This window comes from Neolamprologus multifasciatus, chromosome 12 (genome assembly GCF_963576455.1).
Source record: "Neolamprologus multifasciatus chromosome 12, fNeoMul1.2, whole genome shotgun sequence".
NCBI lineage: Eukaryota > Metazoa > Chordata > Actinopteri > Cichliformes > Cichlidae > Neolamprologus > Neolamprologus multifasciatus.
In genome coordinates, this window is record NC_140450.1 from 12,362,455 (window position 1) to 12,385,796 (window position 23,342).

General features: G+C 39.2%; 1 protein-coding gene across 1 annotated transcript; it reads right to left on the reverse strand.

Moving 5' to 3' along the window:
- Positions 1 to 14,601: 14,601 nt before the first annotated feature.
- cdo1 (cysteine dioxygenase, type I) lies at positions 14,602 to 19,715 on the reverse strand. The gene is made up of 5 exons (XM_085180801.1): positions 19,461 to 19,715; positions 18,114 to 18,191; positions 17,227 to 17,384; positions 16,540 to 16,709; positions 14,602 to 15,579 (listed from the first exon to the last, which is right to left on the reverse strand). Exons 1-5 carry the CDS (start codon positions 19,628 to 19,630, stop codon positions 15,550 to 15,552), a joined length of 606 nt encoding a protein of 201 aa, XP_085036927.1. The 5' UTR covers positions 19,631 to 19,715; the 3' UTR covers positions 14,602 to 15,549.
- Positions 19,716 to 23,342: the final 3,627 nt, after the last annotated feature.

Genomic DNA, 23,342 nt, shown 5'->3' on the forward strand with positions numbered 1-23,342 from the left:
ATCTTTATTCTAAACTTGACATTTAGCATTTTCAACATGTGCTCATACATAAACTGTTTGTTCATCATGTGTGTCAAGAGATTTATTCTAAAGATACTTCTTCAGCTAAGAATCTAAAGGTAGAAACACACAGACGCTGCAGTTTTTACTTGCAAGGGCATGATCACAGAACGCTCACACCAGAGTGGGGGCCCTGTGATGTGCGCTTTGTTCCTGCACTTGCCTCTATTTATATACAAAAGTAATACAACAATGAATACGTCTATTCATTAACAGAGGAATGTTAGTATGTAGGGAGTGAAGATAAAAGTGGTTCAGGTGGATGTGTGTGTGTTATTCTGAAGGACGTGGCTCCTCTTCTTGATGATAAAAGCATCCAGCTCCCCTCTTCCTGGCAGGAGTGAAATGATAACAGCTTGCTCAGCTATTATCACTGTGAGAAAGAATTTATAAAACAAGTCTTGATTCCAACAACAGTCTAAGTCATAAAAGGGTCATCATGCAGTAATCTATAATATGCAAACTTATATCACTAAAAGATTATACTGACTACTAAGTACAATTTTATATTGACAATGTGCAATACAGATAACTAATATTAATATTTAATGACTTAGAGTTAGTGTGATCTTCCATCTGATATGAACCACAAGAACAGCTGCCTACTGAGTAATGCAACCTTAACATAACTTTTATTCTCATTGTCATCTTTTCAATAGGTTATTTTTCAAAATCCAACTTAAAGTGTCACAAGGGTAAGAAAATTAAACAAATCCCTGCTGGGAAAACAACTAAAGTACTTTTGAAATATTTTTTGTGTGAATATTTAAACTCCAGTTTTTGTTTTTGTTTTTGTTTTTTGTTTTTTTGGAGTCCTGACTCACTGTGAGCAAAGCGTGACTTTTGTGGGTCTGACGAGCCCAGTTGTAAGTAAGCTATTAAGACTCGACTGTACACTGTGTTCGTGTTTTCCTCCAAAAACAATAAGTTCCGTTGGAGCAGCCTTTCAACGCCTCTCTCTGTCTCTCGCTAGCAAAGTTGACCCAGACAACAAAGTAAAGCTATTTTTCAGCTACGAGCCCGACACAGAACCCACCGTATTAGCCAGAGGTCCCTTTACTACGGTTCAGAGCCGCGGACTTTCAGTAACAGTAATAAATCACAGCAATAGTACATTCACGTAGTTGTAAACAGCATGATAATATATTAAGTAATCCAAAGTATTCAGAATACGTTACTCTCATTGAGTAACGTAACGGAATACGTTACAGAATACATTTTGGGGCATGTATTCTGTAATCTGTAATGGAATACATTTTAAAAGTAACCTTCCCAACACTGCCTGTGTGTTTCCGTTCTCAGCGTTCATTGTTCAGTTCATGTTTTGTTCATCGGCAGCAATAAAGCTGTAGTTCAGTTGCAATTCAGTCTTCACGAGTCCTGCATTTGGATCCTCACCTCCGCACGCCCGCACACAGAGCCCTGACACATTATCCTAACACGTAACCACCAAACGTCAACCGAAAACAGAACGGATCTCTGGAGAGGTGACAGATTGTGCGTAAAGCTTCCAATTTCAGTTTCAATTTTTATATGTTTCCAGATATTTTGACACAGAATTAATTGGAATACAGAAATATATGTAAAATCGGTTGATTAATTACATTAATTTTGTAAAAAAAAAAAAAAAATTACGTTTTTTACAGACACTGGGAGTTGTGGCTGACCTTTCAGTTTATTCATCAGTTGATTCAGGGAAGGGAAATAAAGGGGGAAAAAAACCAAGATTAGTATACAGGAGAAAGTCGGGAGCAAGGTACAACAGTGAGTGTTTACAGTGGTCTATCTGATACTTGTGTGTTGGTGTTGTTCCTAGATCAACATAATGGCTGTATCCCAATTCAGGGTCTGCAGCCTCAAAGTAGGCAGCCTCAACGGTCCTCAAGGGCCGCGTACTCAAAGACCGCTAAGGCCGGAAGTGCGAGGCTTGTGAAATGGGACGGTCTAGCCTCCGTAGCGCTACCCAGGTTGCCTAGTGACCGTGGCTCAGGGGGTTGGACCGCTGACCGCATCTGTAACTGGAAGGTCGCCGGTTCGATCCCCGGGCTCTCTGTCCTGGTCATTGTGTCCTTGGGCAAGACACTGTACCCTACTGCCTACTGGTGTTGGCCAGAGGGGCCGATGGCGCAATATGGCAGCCTCACTTCTGTCAGTCTGCCCCAGGGCAGCTGTGGCTACAACCGTAGCTTGCCTCCACCAGTGTGTGAATGCGAGAGTGAATGAATAGTGGCATTGTAAAGCGCTTTGGGTGCCTTGAAAAGCGCTATATAAATCCAATCCATTATTATTATTATGATACTAACAGCTGGAAATGTGTCATACAGCTTTGTTTGACAGAAATGAACACAAATGAACACGTTTAGTTCATTTGTTTCTACATGAGCTTTGTGTGATTTAATAAGTATCTGAGGCTGAGACCACAGGACTGTAAAACATGATTGTTGGGCTTCATTTCTGTACTGAACAGTCATTTTAAGATTAGCTAGTAAATAACAATTAGCTAATGTTGTTCATGAGATTAAAGTCATCTCACTTTGATAATGTAAATATAATATGGCCAATATTATAGTTATTATATTAATCATTATTAGTCATTACAGCAGGGAGTTTGAACTCCGTGTCAAATACTGAGCCTCAGTAAAGATTCAAGTTGCATTTATTTATCGTTCCTATCACCTTAAATCTTCACTCAAAGACAAGTATCTTTGACGGTGTATATATAGGTGTATTATATATAAGAGACAAATGTTGTTCCTTCAGTATGTTGGCATTTCTAAATTTGGCTCATTGCTTACATATATTTATAAAAAGAAAATGTACGAGCTGTGATACCTGCTTCTGATAGAATGAAGAGTAGACTGACATATAAAATATTCCTTCATTGGGTGAGAAAATCAGACCATGTCATAGCTGCTTTAAGTCATACAGAATAGATATCAGAGCCTTAAACAGGCTGACTTCTGCTAAATGGGTCAAACTGGGCAGAAAGTATACAAACACATAACATCCTTATAGAATATGATGTAACACTATAGATCAACTTACCTCAGAATATATAAAGCATATAAACAATTACAGTAATATGATGCAACAAACACAGCAGTACTACTAATCCAAAATACTCAAAGCTTCATAGAACTGAAACAAACATTTATTTTTAGGTCCATTCTGCTGCTGATACATACTTTAGGTTTCTGGACATTAAACTTGTTTCTGCCTTTCATAGAGTGTAACTTGAAGGCCCTGAGTACTTTCTCCCACACTGAAAACACTGGAATGATAATATTATTTGAACATTACCTAATAAGACTGATTCAGGACAGATAATTAGTTATTTTAAACTTTTCTAGCAGTCCTTCACAAACAGGGAACAGTCTGTCTATTCTCTCCATCTGTCAGCTGCTGCTGGCTCTTCCTCCTCCTCTTCCTCAGACACTGCTGAGTTTGTCCTGCTGGATCATCAGGGGTGCAAAGCCTCACAGATAATGTGCAGCAGTGGGTCCCTCAGTCTGTCCTCACTCTGGACACTTGCAGTTGTCACACATGGAAATCAAATGTGTGATAAGCTGCAGGATTCAAACACAAGTGTAACTTATAAATACATGTTCATACTTTTATTCCACAATCAGAGAGAAAGAAACAGAGAGAGAGTGCAGGACAGACAGGTGACGGTCTCAGGTGTATACACTGCTACAAAACAGCACAAGAGAAGGAGGATTTAGTGTTTGTGTTATTACGAGTGCTAAACAAGAAGAGTTCCCAGATGGTACAGTGGACACATGTGTGACTCCTGTGATTAAAGCATCTTTCTTTCATCTTAACGAGTGAACCGTCAGCTCGTTCAAACACATGTTAAAGTCCATTTGGCTTGACACCACCGAACAGAGGCAGCAATATGACATAGCTAACATTAACAGTGCAGTGAATCCTGCTTGTGCCGTGATATTCAGGACTGCAAACCGAGCAGCATCACTGACTTTCAGCTTGATGTGTTTGTGGATATATGACTGACTTTAATTATCCATAAAATCATCACATTTTCTGCAAGATTAAGGTCAACTATTGTATTATTATATTTTAAAGGCTTTAAAACCAAGTAAACTCTGAAAGTACAAACATCGCTAATGGCAAATAACTTTGCCGACACGTGGCCAACAGTAATGTTTTAATGTTCCTCATTATTAAACATTTTCACATAAATGAGTGACATAATATTCAGTACTTACTTTTAACAGTTTACTCTTCGGCCGCTCCGCTTCTGCCGTCTGCCGCAAAATTATCCACACCGACTGCAGCGCTATGAATTGTGGGATATGTTGGGCCATGAAGTCTACACTAGTGATGGTAAATTTGATTCTTTTTACTGAACCGAATTTTAATGAGTCACTCACCAAAGTGAATCGGATTTCTTGAGTCATTTGAGTCACTGAGTCAATTGACCAGAGAGGGCAAAAATTTATATTTTCACTCAAACTTAATTTGTTTCTCTTTTAATGTAAATCCTACTGCTAAGATGAATGATCATAAAAGAAAACAACGATTTTCTTTAGAGCAAAAAAGAGCAAAAAAATTCTAAAGGGAACATTCATTTATTTTTATTTTAGTTTATTGGTATTTTCCTTAAATGTGTCAAATATATATTTTCTCATCTAAATGTCCACTGAGCTGTGAGCCAGGGGGCGGTAATGCGCCTAAACATTGGTTGCCAACCAAGAAGAAGAAGAAGAAGCTGTGAGCCAGGAGGGAGGGGGTGGGTGAGTGATTCGCTTATGCTATGATTCAGCACAGCAAGGGTGGGGGTAAGTGATTCAGTGATTCATTCAACTCGTTTGAGCTGTCAGCCAGGAGGAATGGGGTTAGTGAGTCCTGAGTTATTCGCTTATGCCAGGGGTCAGCAACCTTTAACACCAAAAGAGCCATTTGGACCCAGTTTCCACGCAAAAGAAAACACTGGGAGCCGCAAATACCCTTTGACATCTAAAATGAAGATAACACTGTATATATTGTTTTTTACCTTTATGCTTTGTGTGAACAACTAAGGTGTGTTGCTTATGAAATCCACGAAGTGCTACAAAGAAAATTACATTTTATTTATGTAATTAACACATTTTGAACTCTTAAAGAAATATAACAAAAGGAAAGTGAAGTGTTCGATTCGTGAACGAATCGTTCACGAATCGTTCACGAATCGTTCACGAATCGAACATCACTAGTCTACACCGCCACAGCCTTAAAATTCAGGGAAATGAAGGACACATTTGAGGGCTGCATTTCGAGCAGCCTTTGAATTGGGACAGCCTTAAAATGTAATCGGCCTTAAAATGCAGCCTTTAAGGCTGCAGACCCTGAATTGGGATACAGCCAATGTTTGTCCAAGACCAATATTGCAACTGACCAATCACATTGTTATGATGTCATACTTTCCGGAAAGAAAAAAAAAACTTGCTAATGTCGAGTCCGGGAAAAAAGTGCTAGGTTGGTGATTAAGATGTGATTGTGGTTAGGGTTACGGTTTGGTGTGTGGTGTGCAGTGTTGGTCAAGTTACTTGAAAAAAGTAATCAGTAATTAATTACTGATTACTTCCCCAAAAAAGTAATCCCATTACTTTACTGATTACTTATTTTCAAAAGTAATTAATTACTTAGTTACTTAGTTACTTTTTAAAAACATGATTTACAACCTGAATAGGTGGTAAAGCGATTTCTACATAATCCATCATACAAAATGTAATCAAATGGAAAAGTCTCTTTTTAAAACTTGTTTTGTTAGTTTTAATCTTTTAACTTTATGCATGAAGCAAAATTTTAATTATATGCACCATTCTCTGACTGGAAGAAATTAGTTTAACATTTAAACCTATTTTCTGCACATTCCAGCACATAATATATATATATATATATATATATATATTATATATATATATATATATATATATATATATATATATATATATATATATATGTGTTTTTGTGTTTACACTCACTCTTTCAGATGCAAGTAAAACACAGCAGAAAATAAATAAAGTCAAAGACTAGCGGTCCTTTTGCTCTATTTTCACCTGTAAAGCAGGAGTAGAGTAGGCGGAGGTTTATCCTGGTGCAGGTGTGCCGCAGCGGTCAGTGGAAGGATACCGCAGTTTCTCTGTGAGTTTCCCATTACGTCGTAGCTACTCGGTGCTTGTTTGAAATTTAGGGGTTTTTTTTCGCTGTAAAAAGAAGTTTTCTTTCCACGCACAGCGGACACTAATGTTTTTGTCACTTTTTACGGAATCAAACTCAAAGTAAGGTCAGTACTTCCACGCTTTAAACGCTGCACGCTCATACTGTCTCTTGCACTCGATATATGATCCATTGTTGATCTGCACACAGCTGTTGTCACGAACATCACACTCGCTTACGTCATTCTCATGAGACATTCTCGCAAGAAAATCACGGTTTTAGTAACGCAGTAACGCAGCGTTCCTACGGGAAAGTAACAGTAATCTAATTACCGTTTTTGCAATAGTAATCCCTTACTTTACTCGTTACTTGAAAAAAGTAATCGGATTACAGTAACGCGTTACAAGTAACGCGTTACTGCCCATCTCTGGTGGTGTGACTCCAATATTGCAAAACTATGACAACACTACAATGTGATTGGTCAATTCACAGTGTAAAACATGAACCAACATTAGTTTTTTTGCTCCAGGAGCAACACCAACACAATGCTATCAGATTGAACGACTACAGCCATGTGTAAAATATGGTGGAGGGTTTGTCATAGTTTGAGGCTATATTTCAGCCAGTGATGTTAGAGATCTTGTCAAACTTTGTGGAATTGTTAACTCAGAAAAGTATGGTTAGATTTTGTTCCACCAGGCAATCTGAAAAGCATCCGAATGACATTGTTTTGTTTTTCTTTTCAGTTTGGCAGTGGTCCACAACATACTCTCAATGCAGTAAAACCATACCTAGAAAAACACATGGATTGGCCGTGTCACGGCGAGTGAGAAGAGCCGTGTGGAAGAAATGAAGGAGGATCCAAAAACAAGGGGCACAAGAGTCCAAAACCAGTCCAAAAACACAAGAAAACAGTCCACGAACACAGGAAAACAGATCAAAAACAAAACCAAACTAGAGCTCAACAAGAGTCCAAGAAAAGTTCAGGGGGTCGACCCGGGGGTCGACAACACAAGGACCAAGACGGGTCTGGAGGCCGGCCGTGCACACAGCAACGCCGGCGATGGGCAAACAGTTCTGAGGGCCAACCGTGCACATGGCAACGGCGGCGACGGGCAAGCAGTTCTGGGGGTCGACCGTGCACACGGCAACGGGCAAACAGTTCTGGGGGTCGACCGTGCACACGGCAACTGTGTAGACAAAACCAATCAGGAGGCCGGCCACGTGGAAGGCAGTGGCAGCCACAGAGCAGGTCCGGAGGTCGGCCGTGAGGCCAGCGGCGGCGACAAACTCTTTCCGGAGGCCGTCCACAATAGCCATGATGCCAACTTAGAGGCCTGGAAAATGGCCACCAGAGGCGAGGCAGAACAGGCCGAGTGGGCTCTGACGGCGGTGTTGCAACCGCAGGACCAGACGAGGCAGGACCAGACGAGGCAGGACCAGACGAGGCAGGACCAGACGAGGCAGGACCAGACGAGGCAGGACCAGACGAAGGCAGAACTGAAGACACAGAGGCTGGACCAGGCGTGGATGAAGACACAGAGGCTGGACCAGGCGGCTGCGGGACGGCTGCGGAACCTGACGGCAGCGGGACGGCTGCGGAACCAGACAGTGGTGATGCGGACTGGCTGGTCCGTACTGTCACGGCGAGTGAGAAGAGCCGTGTGGAAGAAATGAAGGAGGATCCAAACGCAGGCAGTCGTGAAGGTGTGAAGGTGGTTTATTGAATAAACAGCAAAGGGAAAATGGCAAACGAAGACAAACTATACTGGAAAACAACTGAACTACAGCGCAGAAACCAGAACACGAACATGAAGGAGGGCGAGCAGAGGCAGACGATGGTAGACAGCAGGGAACACACGGATGAAACATGGTGAATACACAGACGGACCAGCAACTACAATGACAGAGGACACGACTTAAATACACACAGAGAAACACAGGGGAATTACACACAGGTGGTGGACACAGCTGGGAATAATCAACAAGACGAGACAGAGGTAAAACTGAACACACTCACATGAGACGCAGACCTTCACAATAAAACAGGAAACGAGAACACTACACCAAGACGCAGACCTGACACTGAGAGACAGACAGACAGAGAATAACACATGGAACCTGAACTAAACTAAACGTGAGATACAACCGAGAACAAATCCTTAAACATGAATAAACAGAAACATAGAATTCTAATAATAATCATCATTATAATAATAATACTCATAGCGCCCAAAACCACAACAATCATTCAAAAATAAACTAACAATCAAAACTCAAAATACTGGGTCGAAACTGACCCAGAACCGTGACAGGCCGTGCCAACACGTTCTCATCCCAAAGCATAGCATTTTACGCTAGGTGACAACTTGTCAACATATTACGTTTTTGGCCACCCAACACATTACTAAATGACGACATCGGAAAAATTAGGAAATATGACAACCATTTGGACTCAATCTACACATGCTCGTTCATTTTTTTTTAAAAAAACGCTTCCGAAGACACTATTTCACATCATTAAACTGCTGGATAAGGTTAGGAATAAGGTTATGGTTAGGTTTAGGGAGAAGGTTAGGTTTAGGGCTGGAATACATGGCTGCAATGTCTACTACCGCAGGAACGTTATTCCACTGGATTTCATCCATAACCCGGCGCATACCATCAGAACGAGGAAGGTCACCTTTCGTGTTCCTCAGGAATGCCGCGGGACGTGACAAAACGTCGGGATGTTACGCCTCGGGAGTGAGAACGGTCTGATGCCAGAGGCTGGACCTCAACATCAATGAAGCAGTGTGGAACCATGTTGATGGACAATGGAACAAAAAGCAGCCAACATCCAAAGAAGAACTTTGAATGTCCTTCAAGAAGTCTGGAGAACTTTTCCGGAAGACTACTTAAAGAAATGACAAGAAAGCTGGCCTAAGAGAGCTCAGGCTGTGTTGACGAAGAAAGCTGGACTTTCAAGTTTATTAGTATTGTTAACTGTTTTTGCCATATGTGCTTTATTCTATATTTACATATGTTTAAAAATAATTGCTGCACCTTTTTTCCCATTTTCCTACAAAAATATAAAGAAATAAGGAGTGAGTCAAGACACAGTACTGTGTATAGACAGATAAAGTAGCTAGTGGATACAAGATACAAGTTTCTTCAATTGAAGGCCAGTCTTGGTTTAATTACAATGTAGGCAACATGTTTACACATAGGCACACAAAATATTGAGCAATCAGTTTTTAGCAAGAAATTTCACTTTCACCAAATAAATATGAAACATCTTTCTGGCATCAAGATACATGACTTTATACAGTAAAGCCTAGAACATGAAAGAAAAATATAAACGACCAAATGTGGACTTTAATATTAACATAAAGTGATCACCTAAAAGGCCTGACAATGCAGAGAAAACATACTTTATGACTCTGTAATAAAAACTGGGCTGCCATGTGTACAGTGCAACATATTTGTGAATGAGTGTTTCACTATCAATGTACAGAGGCCGCTTCGATAAGTAAATTAGCTTTTCAGTTTCTTCTGGTGTGCTAGAAAGTTTTAGAAGCCTGGCTTATTGTTATCGCTGTTATTATCATAGGACACACTCCTATTCTCTGCACTTTCAATCTCAGTGCTAGTAGTTGGTTAAAAAAAACAAAAACAATGTGAAACCTGTCTTTAAGGTTTATGGCTTTCCCATAACTACAGCTGCTCCAACACTGCAATATTTAAGTGGTGAGAATGAGGGAACACAGAGAACAATCCAAGGTGGAGACTGTGTATCAAAACTTACCTAACAACAGAAACACCACAACAAGAACTGACACACTTCCAAATATTTCTGCAGAGCATTTTTACTACAAGGTGCCAAACTGTCTTCTGTCTGGGCCAAAAATATCATCCAAGATCAACATGTACACTGAGGAAATGACATGATATTATCTTTCAGCACTTTTTCCAGAAATGTTTAAATCCACAAAATGGAAAGGAAAAGGACTCACCACATCATCAGTTGAAATATTGTACATAACAAATATGTAGAACAATATATCTAAATAAATAAATGAATATAAATAAATGCTGTGGGGGCGAGTATCAAATGCACCAGTTGTCTTAACTGCTGACACGTCAAGTCTTCTCATGAACATGTGAATGATAAAGATTTTTTTTTAAGTCCATGAAGCATTTGTGTCATAGTCTAATATTAACAGATAAGTTGTGTTCACGTTGTTCTTGTTTGGCAGGTGCTAACCATGACCTCATATAAAACTGGAGTCTTGCCGGGATAATCAAAGCGATTGCTTCATTGTTATGCAACACTGGCTGTAGGCCATTGTTGACTTGTTATAGGAAAATCTGGGAACATTTATTTGGAACAAACTCACATTCCTGTGAGAACACTGCGTGATTTACCTCTCCAAAGGTAAATAGTGAAGAAAAGCAACTAATGACGTTTGTTTGGAGAGAGGAGAGCAAAGTCAACGAAATACATTTCAAAAGTGCATACAGCAATGGTCAAAAGCCTGTTCTTTTTCCAGTGTGGAATGATTGTACAGCATACATCCTTAATGACTTAAAAACAGAAGAATTGGATGCACAACTTTGAATTTATCTTGGATTTTCTCTGCTCTACACATGATCAAAAGTATCCATACAGGCTCAAATATACAGATAAACCCCCATGTGCATTTGGTTAAATGAAAGTTTCACCTCAACCACATGCTTTTGACAGCCATCAGCAAGCTTCTGGCATGATTCTAATTTCATATTTGACTACACTTCTTGGCACAGTTATTAGAATTCGGAATTGGTTGGTTTCCTGGCACAGACCCAGTTTTTAAGTATAGACCACACATTTTCAATGACATTGAAGTCTGGGCTTTGGGAAGGCTAAACCAGAATTTTAATGTTAGCCAGTTTTTATCTCTGTTTGGGTCCTGTTGGGACACCCAGTTGCCTCCCTGTTTCAACTGTCTAGCTGTTGGTTTGAGATTAAGAATCTGGAGGTAGTCATCCTTCCTCGTTGTTCCATCCACCTTCAGCAATTAATCAGTACCACTGACAGCCAAACAACACCAGAGCATTATACTACCACCACCATGCTTGACAGTTGGTAAACATACACCACCTCTGGTCACTGTCCCCTCTGCAAATCGCTACCGTATCGTGGTGGAGAGGTTTGTGTGTCTCAGGGATCTCAGGAGCCGTGTTGTCTGGGGGCTTTTGCCCCCTTGTAGGGTCTCCCATGCCAAATTGGTCCTGGGTGAGGGACCAGACAAAGAGCGATTCAGAAGACCCTTGTGAGAATATCACCGGGGGAACAGTTTACCCTGCCCGGGGTAGGTTTACCGGGGCCCAGCCCTGGAGCCTGGCCCAGGGAGGGTGCCTGAGGGCGAGCATATGGTGGCCAGGCCTTAGTCCATAGGGCCCAGCTGGGCACAGCCCGAAAAAGGGACATGGGCCCATCTTCCTGCAGGCCCACCACCAGCAGGAGGCACCGTAGGGGTTGGGTGCATTGTGAGCCGGGCGGCAGCCAGGAGCGGATGCCCTGGTGGACTGATCCCCGGCTACCAAGACTGGCCCGGAGACTTATTTGGCTTGAAAACCTCAACTTTACTGATCCAAACCTCTTGTCACTGTGGCCAAATAGCCCAATTTCTCTCATTTGTCAATTATACTTTTCTCCAGAAGATATTTAGCTTGTCCATGTGGTCAGCTGCAAATTTCAGTTGAGCTTGAAGGTTTTTATGCGAAAAGAGAGAAACTACCAGTTGTAGCCAGTCATGATCATTAATGAGAGGTCAATTCAAAGTGGAGTTAATATGTGTTGTACAACTTTTAGCACCAGTTATTAAAGGATTTAAGTAAGTGCATGTCTGCATATGTATACTTTTGACTCTTGTGGGTTTGAGAAAATCCTGAGTTCAAACTTTTGAACCTAGTTCTTTTTTTTTTTTAAGTCATTAAAGATGTGTGCTGTACCCTGGAAAAAGAACAGCTCAATGAAATAATTAAAAGCCCAAAATGACCATGATATTCATGCACATGATGAGGATATGTAACCTTCTGGCCACAATTGTCACTTTTATATGAGTATGAAAATATTTCATTTGTTCCTGTTTGCGTAAACTGACTTATTTTCCTATCTTGTGGACTAGATAGGAACTACACAGTTCATTGTCATCTTTTTATATACAAATAACATTATACAATGTACAAAAATGAATAAAATGACAGAGACTAAGAAGCCATATGTTTGTGCAAAGAACACCCAAAATGCAACATAGAGGAACAGATTAAAGTGCATTTACCTCGTGCACTATTACCTACTGTGTTATCTGGTCATTGACTGCAATAGTCTGCAGTAGTCTAACTGGGCATGTGAAACTGACACATGATGAAGCCTGCTGTTTCTGTGCACGTACGCTTTACTTTTCAGTAGCACGTTATCTTTCTGATTCACAAGTGGTACACTTAATACACTTGTTGGCTTGCCAGTAAAATGCGGCAGATCTCTGGTTCCTTAATACTGTTATCAGCGCACTTTTACCAAAATGTTTTTGCTAGTCAAGTTAATGGCCAATCAATATTTCCCTCTAACCAAAGTACACATAGAAACGTGTACATCAATGCAGCTGTTTGCTTTCTTTGCATGCTGGTACCATGCTATTGTCACCCGTAAATATAATGCTGGAGTACGTTTATGTGACTATGAAGATATAATCAGTGAGTTAACACACGGTGTTGCATTGCTCTGTATATAGAGCCACCAAATTATCTATATCCATCCAACTGCTTGTTTCAGATGTCTACTCAGCCAATGGCATGCCAACAACTCAAGTCATGTAGACATGGGGAAAAAGGTGGTTTAAGTGACTTTGAACTTTATTTCAGAATCTGCCGGTCTGCTAAGTTCTACTCTGTTCCTGCACAACCATCTCAAGGATTTAGAGAGAATGGTCGGGAAAAAAGAAAATATATAATAATATATATTCTGTGAGCTGCAGCTGCTGGAGCCTATCCCAGCTGTCTTAGGGCAAGAGGTAGGGTACACTCTGGCCAGGTCGCCAGTCTGTCACACGGCTAACACATAGAGACAGACAACCATTCACATTCATGGGCAATTAAGAGTTTCCAATTAACCTAACCCCACTAACTGCATGTCTTTGGAATGTGGGAGGAAGCCGGAGTACCTGGATAGAGCCCACACAAAAACACAGGGAGAACATCCAAACTCCACACAGAAAGATCCCAGCCTGATGGCAGTATTGAACTCAGGACCTTCTTGCTGTGAGATAACAGTGCTAACCACCATGCCACCACGTTGCCTGTGGTGAGGGTTTAATGTTTAACTAAAGTATTGTTGCTGACTGCGGCCATCACTTCATGACCACCCATTGTACCCATTGTCTGATGCCTGCTTCCAGTAGGATATGTCACAAAGTCAGATTATCTCAAGTGTCTTGAACATGACAGTGAGTTCATTGTACTCAAATGACCTCCATATACAACCAATATTAATCCAACAGTGCACCTTTAGGATGTAGTGGAATGGGGGGTCTGCTATGTGCAGCTGATTATTTTGCAGAAATTGAATATGAAATACTATCTACAAGGAACCTTTTCAACTTTATACCATGAAAAATAGGGACTCCGACATGGTATTGACAAAATGTGTCAAATAAAGTTCCTGTGAGTGTATAATACATCAGCAGGCGATATTAAAGGTTAGAAATTCAAACTATTCACTGTGTTGCTTTGGTGTTGTAACACTGGAACTTTTGATAATGTCTCTCAAATACACTATGTGGATTTTTAGGCAGAATTTGTAACTGAGTTTGTCTTAGTTTTGTTAATTTTTACATAAGGACAAGTATGTAACATGAATTAGGGAACACCACAGCATTTATTGCCTAATCTAGTCTGCAATGCCCGTCCCCAAACGGATCTTTAAAACAGAAGAAAATCAAAAGGCATCCTAAAACACAAAAATCAAACACAACAAATGATAGGACGGACTAAAATACCCTAACAAGACAGCAAGTTATTCATGGTTACATGATTGGTTAACATTTAAAAATTGTTTCTGTTTGATTTTTAAAAGATCCCAGTTAGACCCACCTTTAATTTTGTAAGGCAACAAATACCCCAAATATACTTTGGCCAAATGTAGATTTCCATACAGGCAGCTTGTAATTACCAGCCAACGCTCCAAATATTATCGACCCACAACTTTCATTACTAATACTGTACCTGGTTAGAAAGATAAGATTTAAGTGATTGTAAAAGGTTTATCCAAAGAAATTTAAGCTTAAAAATTCTATGAATAACAATAAGCATTGAAGAAAATTCAGAACATGAAAAATAAAGACAAAACAGATTGAAACCTTCTGCAAATAGTAATGGTGTTTAATGGACTACAGTTATGGCCAGATGTATCAATTACTGCATCAGAAAACTCTAGCATGTTGACAGCACTATAAGAAGTGGTTTGCTGTGAAGCTAAACACTAAACAAATACAGTTACAATCACAATACGCTAAAATCCTGAGAGAAAGTAAACTAAATATATTTTCTGCCAATAAAAGTAGTTGCTTCACTTCCCCTGGTCAAACCTTTAATATGAACACATTTAAGAGCAGATTTAAACACTCTTTCAGTGTACGTAAGATCCTGCAAATAAATTACAAGCATGACACTTTAAAAACAACATGGCTCTAAAGCTTTACAACTAATTTTCCAAATGCAAAAAGAGAAAAAAAAAAAAAAGAAAAGAAAAGAAACTTGTTAGACTGTACAAACAATGTTACATTTCATTACAATTTTCAACAGGTGTTAAGACAATTGTCAGTGGCATAAATCAACAGTAAATACAACTATAAAAGTACATCATTGAGATCAAAACCGATTTAAGAGCTCCCTCCCCGCACCCCAATCTGGAAATACATGAAATTTAGGAAAATCTAAAGGTCTAGTCTTTGACTATTGGCCATAACGTCACAACAGTGTGGTTACACAGGTCATGGATAGACAGGAATGTTGTTATTGGAAAAGGGTCTCCTCAGGCCCAGCAAACAAAAGGCAGATTCAATCCATGTCCAAGCCTATTCATGCATTCGTCCTGTGCTCATCAGTATTTGCCAAGCTCACACTGGGCAGTGATAAAGCCATTCTAATTACTGGGTTGTCCTTTTGAACTAGCCAACTCCTGATTTTTAAATAGGTTGCTTAGTCATAGGTCCACATTTTCGCTTCACCAGCAGTTTCCCGTTGAATCAATATCATAACATTGTCACTTCAAATGTCTTCATCATCTGGAGTCTCTTTTGGTGACCTTTAGTTGTTCTCTTGCGAAACTGTGGTTTCCTAAGAAAGGGTTGGGAAGAAAGACAATTTTAGACTAAGATAAGGTCACATTTTCCTTTGTGTCAAGTCCTGAGCAAAGCTAAAACAGGAACGTTTACAGTCAGGTTCTAAACGGACGAACAGTTGTTGAGAACTATGGATGCATGCCGTGTTAGGTTCATTGTGTGCTCACACCGATATACTTATCTTATCTCGCATGTTTGGTGTTGCAATCAAATGAACTTAATTAACAGAGTTATGACCAAGGTATGCTTATACAACTTGTAGATTTAAGATAAGGCTGATGCTCTTTGGCAGGGCGGCCAAAACAGGCGGAGGTCCGAAAGTGTAATTGGTCTTGTTTTTCCCCCTTTGTGTAATTATTAATAACTAATTTATTGAAGATCTTGACGAAGTGATTCTAGTTTATATTAAATTGACCTTTATTGATTATTCTCTCTCTGTCCGTCTCTGAACTTTAACACTCTCATATGTTCAATACCTAACTCTTCTGTTCACTCAAGCAACTTTTTGTTAAAGGTGAAGCATTTGGAAGCAGAATAAAGTAAAGGAAGGAAAGGAAATGGAAACTTTCTACTAATTCTTGAATCTTCAAGGAGTGCCTTCATTCTTTATAGGCTCTGCTTAATGAAAGAAGCAGGAAACTATTAACTCTTCCCATTTCCTGCTTAGAAGGTATTTTTGTTGGGTGAGACACAGGGAAGCGGGGAATGGAGTAAGCAGTGTGCCCACTGTACAGTAACAGAGCTGCACCGTAATTTGTAATGCACACTGACTAGATTTGATTTTATGCATCTGACAAATGCATCTTTGTGAGTTTTAAGTTTCAGTACTCAAGCCTTTCTGGGGGGAAAGGGGGGGGGTTCAAAGCATGAATTAGAAGAGAATCAGCAGGTTTCACTCAATATATGTGTATTAAAGTAATAATAAAAAAAAAAAAAAAAAAAAAAAACTGCTTACAAATGGAGTCCTTTCTCCATATTTGCTCCAGAAGGTCATCTTGACAGCGTTCTTGTGTCCTGTCCGCTGGTCAAATGTCTGGCAGGTCTCGAAAGGGGGACTGTACAAGTGCAAACTTACTGCACACTCAGTGTGGCTGACATTTTCCACACGATGCAGACCAATGGAGTCTAAAACACACACACACACACACACACACACACGTACACGTGTATAAACAAACAGCATAAATGTAACATTGGAATGCTGTAAAACAGGGCTCAACCACAGTTAAAGGCAGAAACATGACACCAGAGCTCTGTTTGCCTCAGGGACATACACGCCAGGCAGGGATTTGAAGGAAAAAAATAAAATTTACAGCTGCCTGTGAGACCAATTAGACATTATGTAACTGCAGGGGTTGGAAACTTGGGTTTTACTGTATGCTGACAGAGATGCCACACATTTAACAGCCTTGCCTAAGTTTCAAGGAAATTTCACATAAGCATATCTCAAATGATCACATACGTTTGTTTGGTCTATTGTATTGAACACTGCATAGGCATAATAAAGATGTGAGTAAAATGAAGAACCAGTTAAAATGACTCAATTGACAGATATCAAGATATCAGCAGACATATCGATCTAAATTCTGTTGGAGAACAAGCTCTGGTTTAAAAAAGATAGTCAGACAGTTTGGTTTCTCACCATTTATGTAAGCAACCTTGTTTTCCTGAAGAATTCTTTGTGACTTTTGGACCATATCTCCGTGTGATTTGCTCTCTGGCCACTCGTACAGCGTCTCCTTCAGCTGACCCTGCAGGAGCTTCATGAAGCAGTGGGACTCTGTGTGGTCATGGATACTACTGCAAAGCGTTAAAGAACACTGTCAGAATATGACAACACTGCTCTCTTCATAAAAATTTGACAAGATGATGAGGATGTTAAAAAATAAAAATTGGGAAGACGAGGCAAATCTTACGTTTTCACGGCAAGAGCTAAACATACTTTGAACAGCTATGTTTATAAGTCATACCCCATATCATATCACCAATAATGTATGTTCAAGAAAACAAAACAAGAAATTCCCAGAACAGTCTTACTTAACAAGTCCCTGTTTTAAAACACTAGTACTGGTACAGCCATGTGATAAAACACTTGGTTGTGGTAAAACAGTCTTTTCTTGTGTGAAAAAAAAAAAAAAAAAAAGACAGCTGCTGATCTGCATCTTTTAATACGTAATCATAAAAAGATTTGCAACACATCCAGGAATTATCAGGTGACATTTGCTGACAAAGTGGGACATGAGAAAGATATCAAACAATGTCCATTTACATAATCTGTCAGTGTGTAGAACATTGGACTTTGTTATCTTTATTAACTAATGCAATAATTGCCAGTGAGAAACATGGCTGTGTGGCCTACAGTATCTAAGAGTATAGGCTTGTAACATGACTGAAACCCCGAAACAGAAATCTTATTATTAAAGGTTTAAACAAATGTAGTTTTCTGATCAGATTATTTTATATGAATAATTTTATATGAATTATAATTATGTTGTTATTTATTTATTTTTAAAGATACAAATATCTTACCTGCCGTGGCCTTCACCCCAGCAGAGAACCATGAGATTGAACTTCCCATTACCCTTATCAACCAAGTTCCTTGTGTATCTGCAGGAATGAGAAATATGTCAAATGTACATGGAAAAATATGATGCATTATGTCACAACTATACAGTTACAGAGGAGTGAAGGGCTGAATTTACAAGCAGTTTGGAGCTTTTTTGATTTAAATGTCTTGTCAAAATATAATATTTGATTTTCAAGTGATTAAATTCCTTTTTCCCCCCTTAAATGCAGAAAACTGATGATGGACTTGAAATAACGTTTTCACAATAAGCTGTACATTACATTAATACAAATCAATTTTATTTTGGAAATCCAAGAAGCTTTCACGCCCACAAAGAAACAGAAGACTTTTAATCATTGTCCAATAGTCCTCATACAGGAAACCTCATACCCTCCACTTTTGTGTCTGTTCTTACTAGGCCTGTATTTTCTGGACTGCAACGTGTGCAAACATTAGCAAGCAGATGCAGTTGTGAGATTGGGAAACTAGTGAGAGGTGATGGCTTTCAGGACTTTCTAACAAACAAACAAACAAACAAAAAAACAAAAACCGCTCTTTTGAATTTTCAGTCACATTTTGGTTAGGGTTCAGGCAATAAAACTAATTTGTTTCCTGAACTAGATTTAATGAAATATTATACTTTTTGTTTGAAATTCATTGCTCAACAATTTTAACCAGGCTTGGAAAAAGAAAGCCTGCCCGGCAGAGACCAAACTTGTCCCATTTGCCAAAAATCAGCGGGTGTGTATCAGTTCTCGGTGTTGATTGGATGGCACACACTCGCCTTCCATTGAACCCCCACTAATCAAAACACTGGGACGGGGGGGGGGGTGCTCTTTAAAGTTTTGAATAGAACAGAGAACTGAGGAATGAACTGGTTTGCATATCTCCTCATTGTAACACGACCTTTCAAAATAAAGCACACTAATATGGACCAAGCAATTTTCTTTTCAAAGTAAAACCTTAGAGCAGCAGTTTTTTCACCTAAATGAAAATAAATAAATCAGCCGCTTTCATTCAAAAATAATGCTTTTAGCTACTGAGCAAATGCATGCAGTAGTTTGCCACAGCATTTTTTTCAAGAGTACCTTTTCAATTAAAAAAAAGGGAAGAAAAGGGACTCATGACACATGTTTAGGGTAAAAAAAAAAAAAAAAACACGATAGAGTAAATATAATTTTGAATATCGATAAAGCAACACGACACTAGGTCAAGGTGCAAAAGTCCAAAGGACAACCGCATAGATGAGGAATATTTGGGTGGGTAGGTTAGAAAACCCCCCAAAACAAACAGAAACACGAATATTTTACCTGTATTGGTCAAATTTTGCATACTTCATCCACTCCTGAGGATTGCTCTCATATGACTCCATTATATTCTGAACCTCCTCAACATTGATGCAGTCACTCTCGAAGATGCTGTGCAGGATTTTTATCAAGTCGTCCAGGGTTTCTGGTTTGACCACCTCGGTTTGCTCCATCGCTGTGCTGCAGAGGAGAGTTTTTTCTCTGTCAGGTATTTCGCTTCAGTTAAAACTTCAGGTGGTGAAGACTTTCTACTTTGCACAGTCCTTTAGTTTTATAGGCCGCAAATGTTTTGGGGGGGGGGGGGGGGGGGGGGGGGGGGGGAGCTGGAGACGGACTGTACCATTACGGAAAATGGTGAACGCCCACATCTAACAGTCCAATTGAAATTTTGAATATTCTCTCGCTGGAAAGTTACAGAAACACGGGGTTGTATTTTCACCACACTTACTTTATAGAGGTTACAAGGTGTGAATTTTATGTTTTTGTATGTTCTGACTATGATATCAGTTAATCTCACACTTTAACAACTTGGACTAATCCTCTCTGAGACCGGCTCCACCACGTTGTCAAAAACACAGACACCTCTTGTGTCTTTCTGTCTCCTTTTCTTCTCCCACCGAGGCATTCCTCTAGTAATGGCCTTGCTCCCCTCTTTTTGTGGGCGCTCCCCTCTGAATTGATCCAAGGTGTTTGTTGCAGAACTGAATCAGGATGGAGGAGAAAACGTGGGAAAAACGTTTGATTGGCAGCAGGCATGTTATGGGAGACATAAAACGTGTGTCTGCATATATTACTGTATATTTTAATAGTGTTTGTCTTTAGCTTAGCTTTGATTTAGTTGCATGAAGTGATTTAGTTGCACGAAGTCATTAGATTAATACTGTAGAGATGTACTGAAAAAATGCTTTTTTAAAAATAAAAAAAAGCTACAACAAGTTTTTTTTATATATGTAAATTATAAACTATGCAAAGAGAAGAAGAAAAAGAAAAGAAAATCCTTTAATAAATGCAATCCAGTAATAATAATAAAAATAAAATAAAATAATTAATTCAAGAAGGCAACTTAAGTAGCTGTTATGTATTTGAAAAAAATGGGTGAATACTTAATTACAGATTGTGCAATGAGCACGGGCTGTTTTTTTCTTTCTTTCCTGGGTGTAGGTTATCACTGGTGGAAAAGTACCAGAGCAGGATATGTTATGATGGGAGACTCATAAACAAACATAACCAGCTGACTGTCAGCATAAGTGGAAATAAAGGTAGATTCAAATCTATGCACATTTTTGATCATAAAATGTGACATAGTATGGAGAACAAAAAGATTCAATGCTTTCATTTTCTTGTCTGTGAAAACTTTCCTTTCAAATAGAGACAAAGAGAACCAGTCAGAGAAATATTTTGGATGAGATAGCCAACATCTTCACACTGTGTTCTAGCAGCTGTTTATCAGTGAGTCCCACCTTAATGCAAATTTCTCTTAATGGAAAATAAAATCTCTTTAAGAGTCGCTTCCTTGCTGTGGTACAATAATTGAAGAGACAAGCACAAAACTGGAGAAAAAAAATTAAAACAATCAATTGAAATGTATGCTGATGAAACATGCTTTGCTGAGGTATTTGCCCTACTTTTTATATACTATAGTAAAGTTGATTCTTGGATACATTTTGTTGAAAAAAATTAAGAAGGAAAGAAGAATACATACTTTCTTCATATGTTTGGACATATATTGAGTCAAAATCTTGGTATCATTCATTACTGGAATAACTGGAGATTTTCCTACATGCATTGCCTCCATATACACACAGTATGTTTGTGTGCTTGTGTGTGTGTGTGTGTGTGCTTTATCTCAGCCACACCCAGGCAGACCAGATGGCCTGAATTTTACCTTCCCATCGTCACGCATCATGTGATTATGGCTTCAGGTAATCCATGCAATTATCACCAACACTGAATTGAATGAAACATAGACATGCACCCCCTTCGCCCCAACCCCATCGTCAAGGACCATACAGCATCAACATAGGTGGTGACAAAGGTAAACCCGGACACGGTGGAACATCTCATATTGCTCATATTTCCTCACTTGGCTCATGCATACCCAGCCCAATTTTACTTTTTAAGTGTGCGTGTGTGTGTGTGTGTGGCGGGGGGGGGGGGGGGGGGATATGTCTGTAATCACATCGCTTATGTTAATGAAAGTGTGGGGAGTGAGTTGGAGGGCGGGGCGGGGTGGGCTGCTTTTAACCATGTAAAGCACTTTGTGCTACATTTTTTGTATGAAAAGTGCTTCATAAATAAAGATTGATTTGATTTGATTTGATTTGATTTGATTTGACTCGTGTCTGGGCTTTGCTGGAAACAAAATGAGCTAATATTGTTATTACCAGCTTCTGTAAAACTGAAAATTATAACAATTTGGAATGATCAAACTCAATTAAGACACGCAACACATTCCACACAGGTGATTCTTTTCCAGTCCTCCACATGCTTGTCTCAAAAATAAAGTGTGACAAAAGTGTGTGCCGTGGGTCAATAAATAAATGAATAAATAGTTTGTACAGTGCAGTGACTGATTAAAATATAAAAGATAAAAAGATATTAGAGAGCTAAGTTTGGTCACCATGTCATGCTCAAATGGAGATGAAAAACACAGTTTTTACGTTTTTCATACATAACTTACATAAATCTATGTAACTGTTGTTTCTTTTGAAAATTTTATCATTAAACTTAATTGTTATCATTTGTTTTATTTATTTACTTTGACTTCAGATTAGAGTCTAAATCCATGGTTGAGCTCAGGTTTTTCCAGCAGGAATACTCTGCATTTGTTTTCTGTCATCCAACACGTATCTGTACTTTAGAAGAAAATCCAACCTGCCTGAGGAAGCATCAGGTTTGTGTTTACTAGAACCAAGAGTGGAGAATTTTCTTTGCATCACAATGTGCCAAGTTTTCCTCTGAGCTGCCACATTAGCATTGTAAAATGAAGTTTTGCTCCACCTTGTGGCTGAAGCTTTGAATCTTGATTACCCAGGTGGAGCTGCCCACATTGAGGAAAAAGCCCCCCCAAAACTGCAGCTCTTTTGTGGCAGTAATGAATATTTATCAGATTAAATGAAAATTATATTGAATAATATTTATCTAGCTTTGTATATATAGCTAAACTTAAAGCTTACTCAAGCAATTTGACATTGTGTGGCTACCTAAAAGGCTACATAAGGCAAATATTTTCCAAAAATTTACTCTCAAACTAACAACAAACTTTTAATATAGCTAATGTTCCAAAACAGTTTGCGTAATCATGTGAAAAAACTTTATTTTTCACATGAGCACACAAACTCTTTGCAGTTCTGCAAAAAACCCCGAAAACACTCCAAAATTCAGTAGCTTCGAGAAGCTCCTTTGGCAGCAATAACTTGAAGGAATTGTTTTCATGACTGTCAGTCTCCCACATTGTTGTAGAGGAATTTTGGCCAATCTTCTTTGAAATGTTGCTTCAGTTCCTTGAGGTTTGCGGACACTTGCTTATGCACAGCTCTCTTAAGTCCTGTCACAGCATTTCAGCCAAGTTGAGGTCTGTACCTTCAGTGGTCTGTTGCAACACCTTGATTTTTCTTTTTCTTTTTCAGTCATTCTGGTTTAGATTTGCTGCTGCTATTATTGTCCTGTAGCATGACCCAGTTTCATCCATGCCTTAACTTTTGGACAGATGGCCTCATATGTATATTTAGTGTTCACACAAACCTGAATGTTCCAGAGGAGCAAAGTGCCAGAACTTCTGGTTTTATGGAGGTAGTCACACTTATTGGTTATCAGTCAGTGAATTGCATTTGATTAGCAGCAACTGGCTGCTATTCACTCTTTTATAATATAAGGGTGAACGCA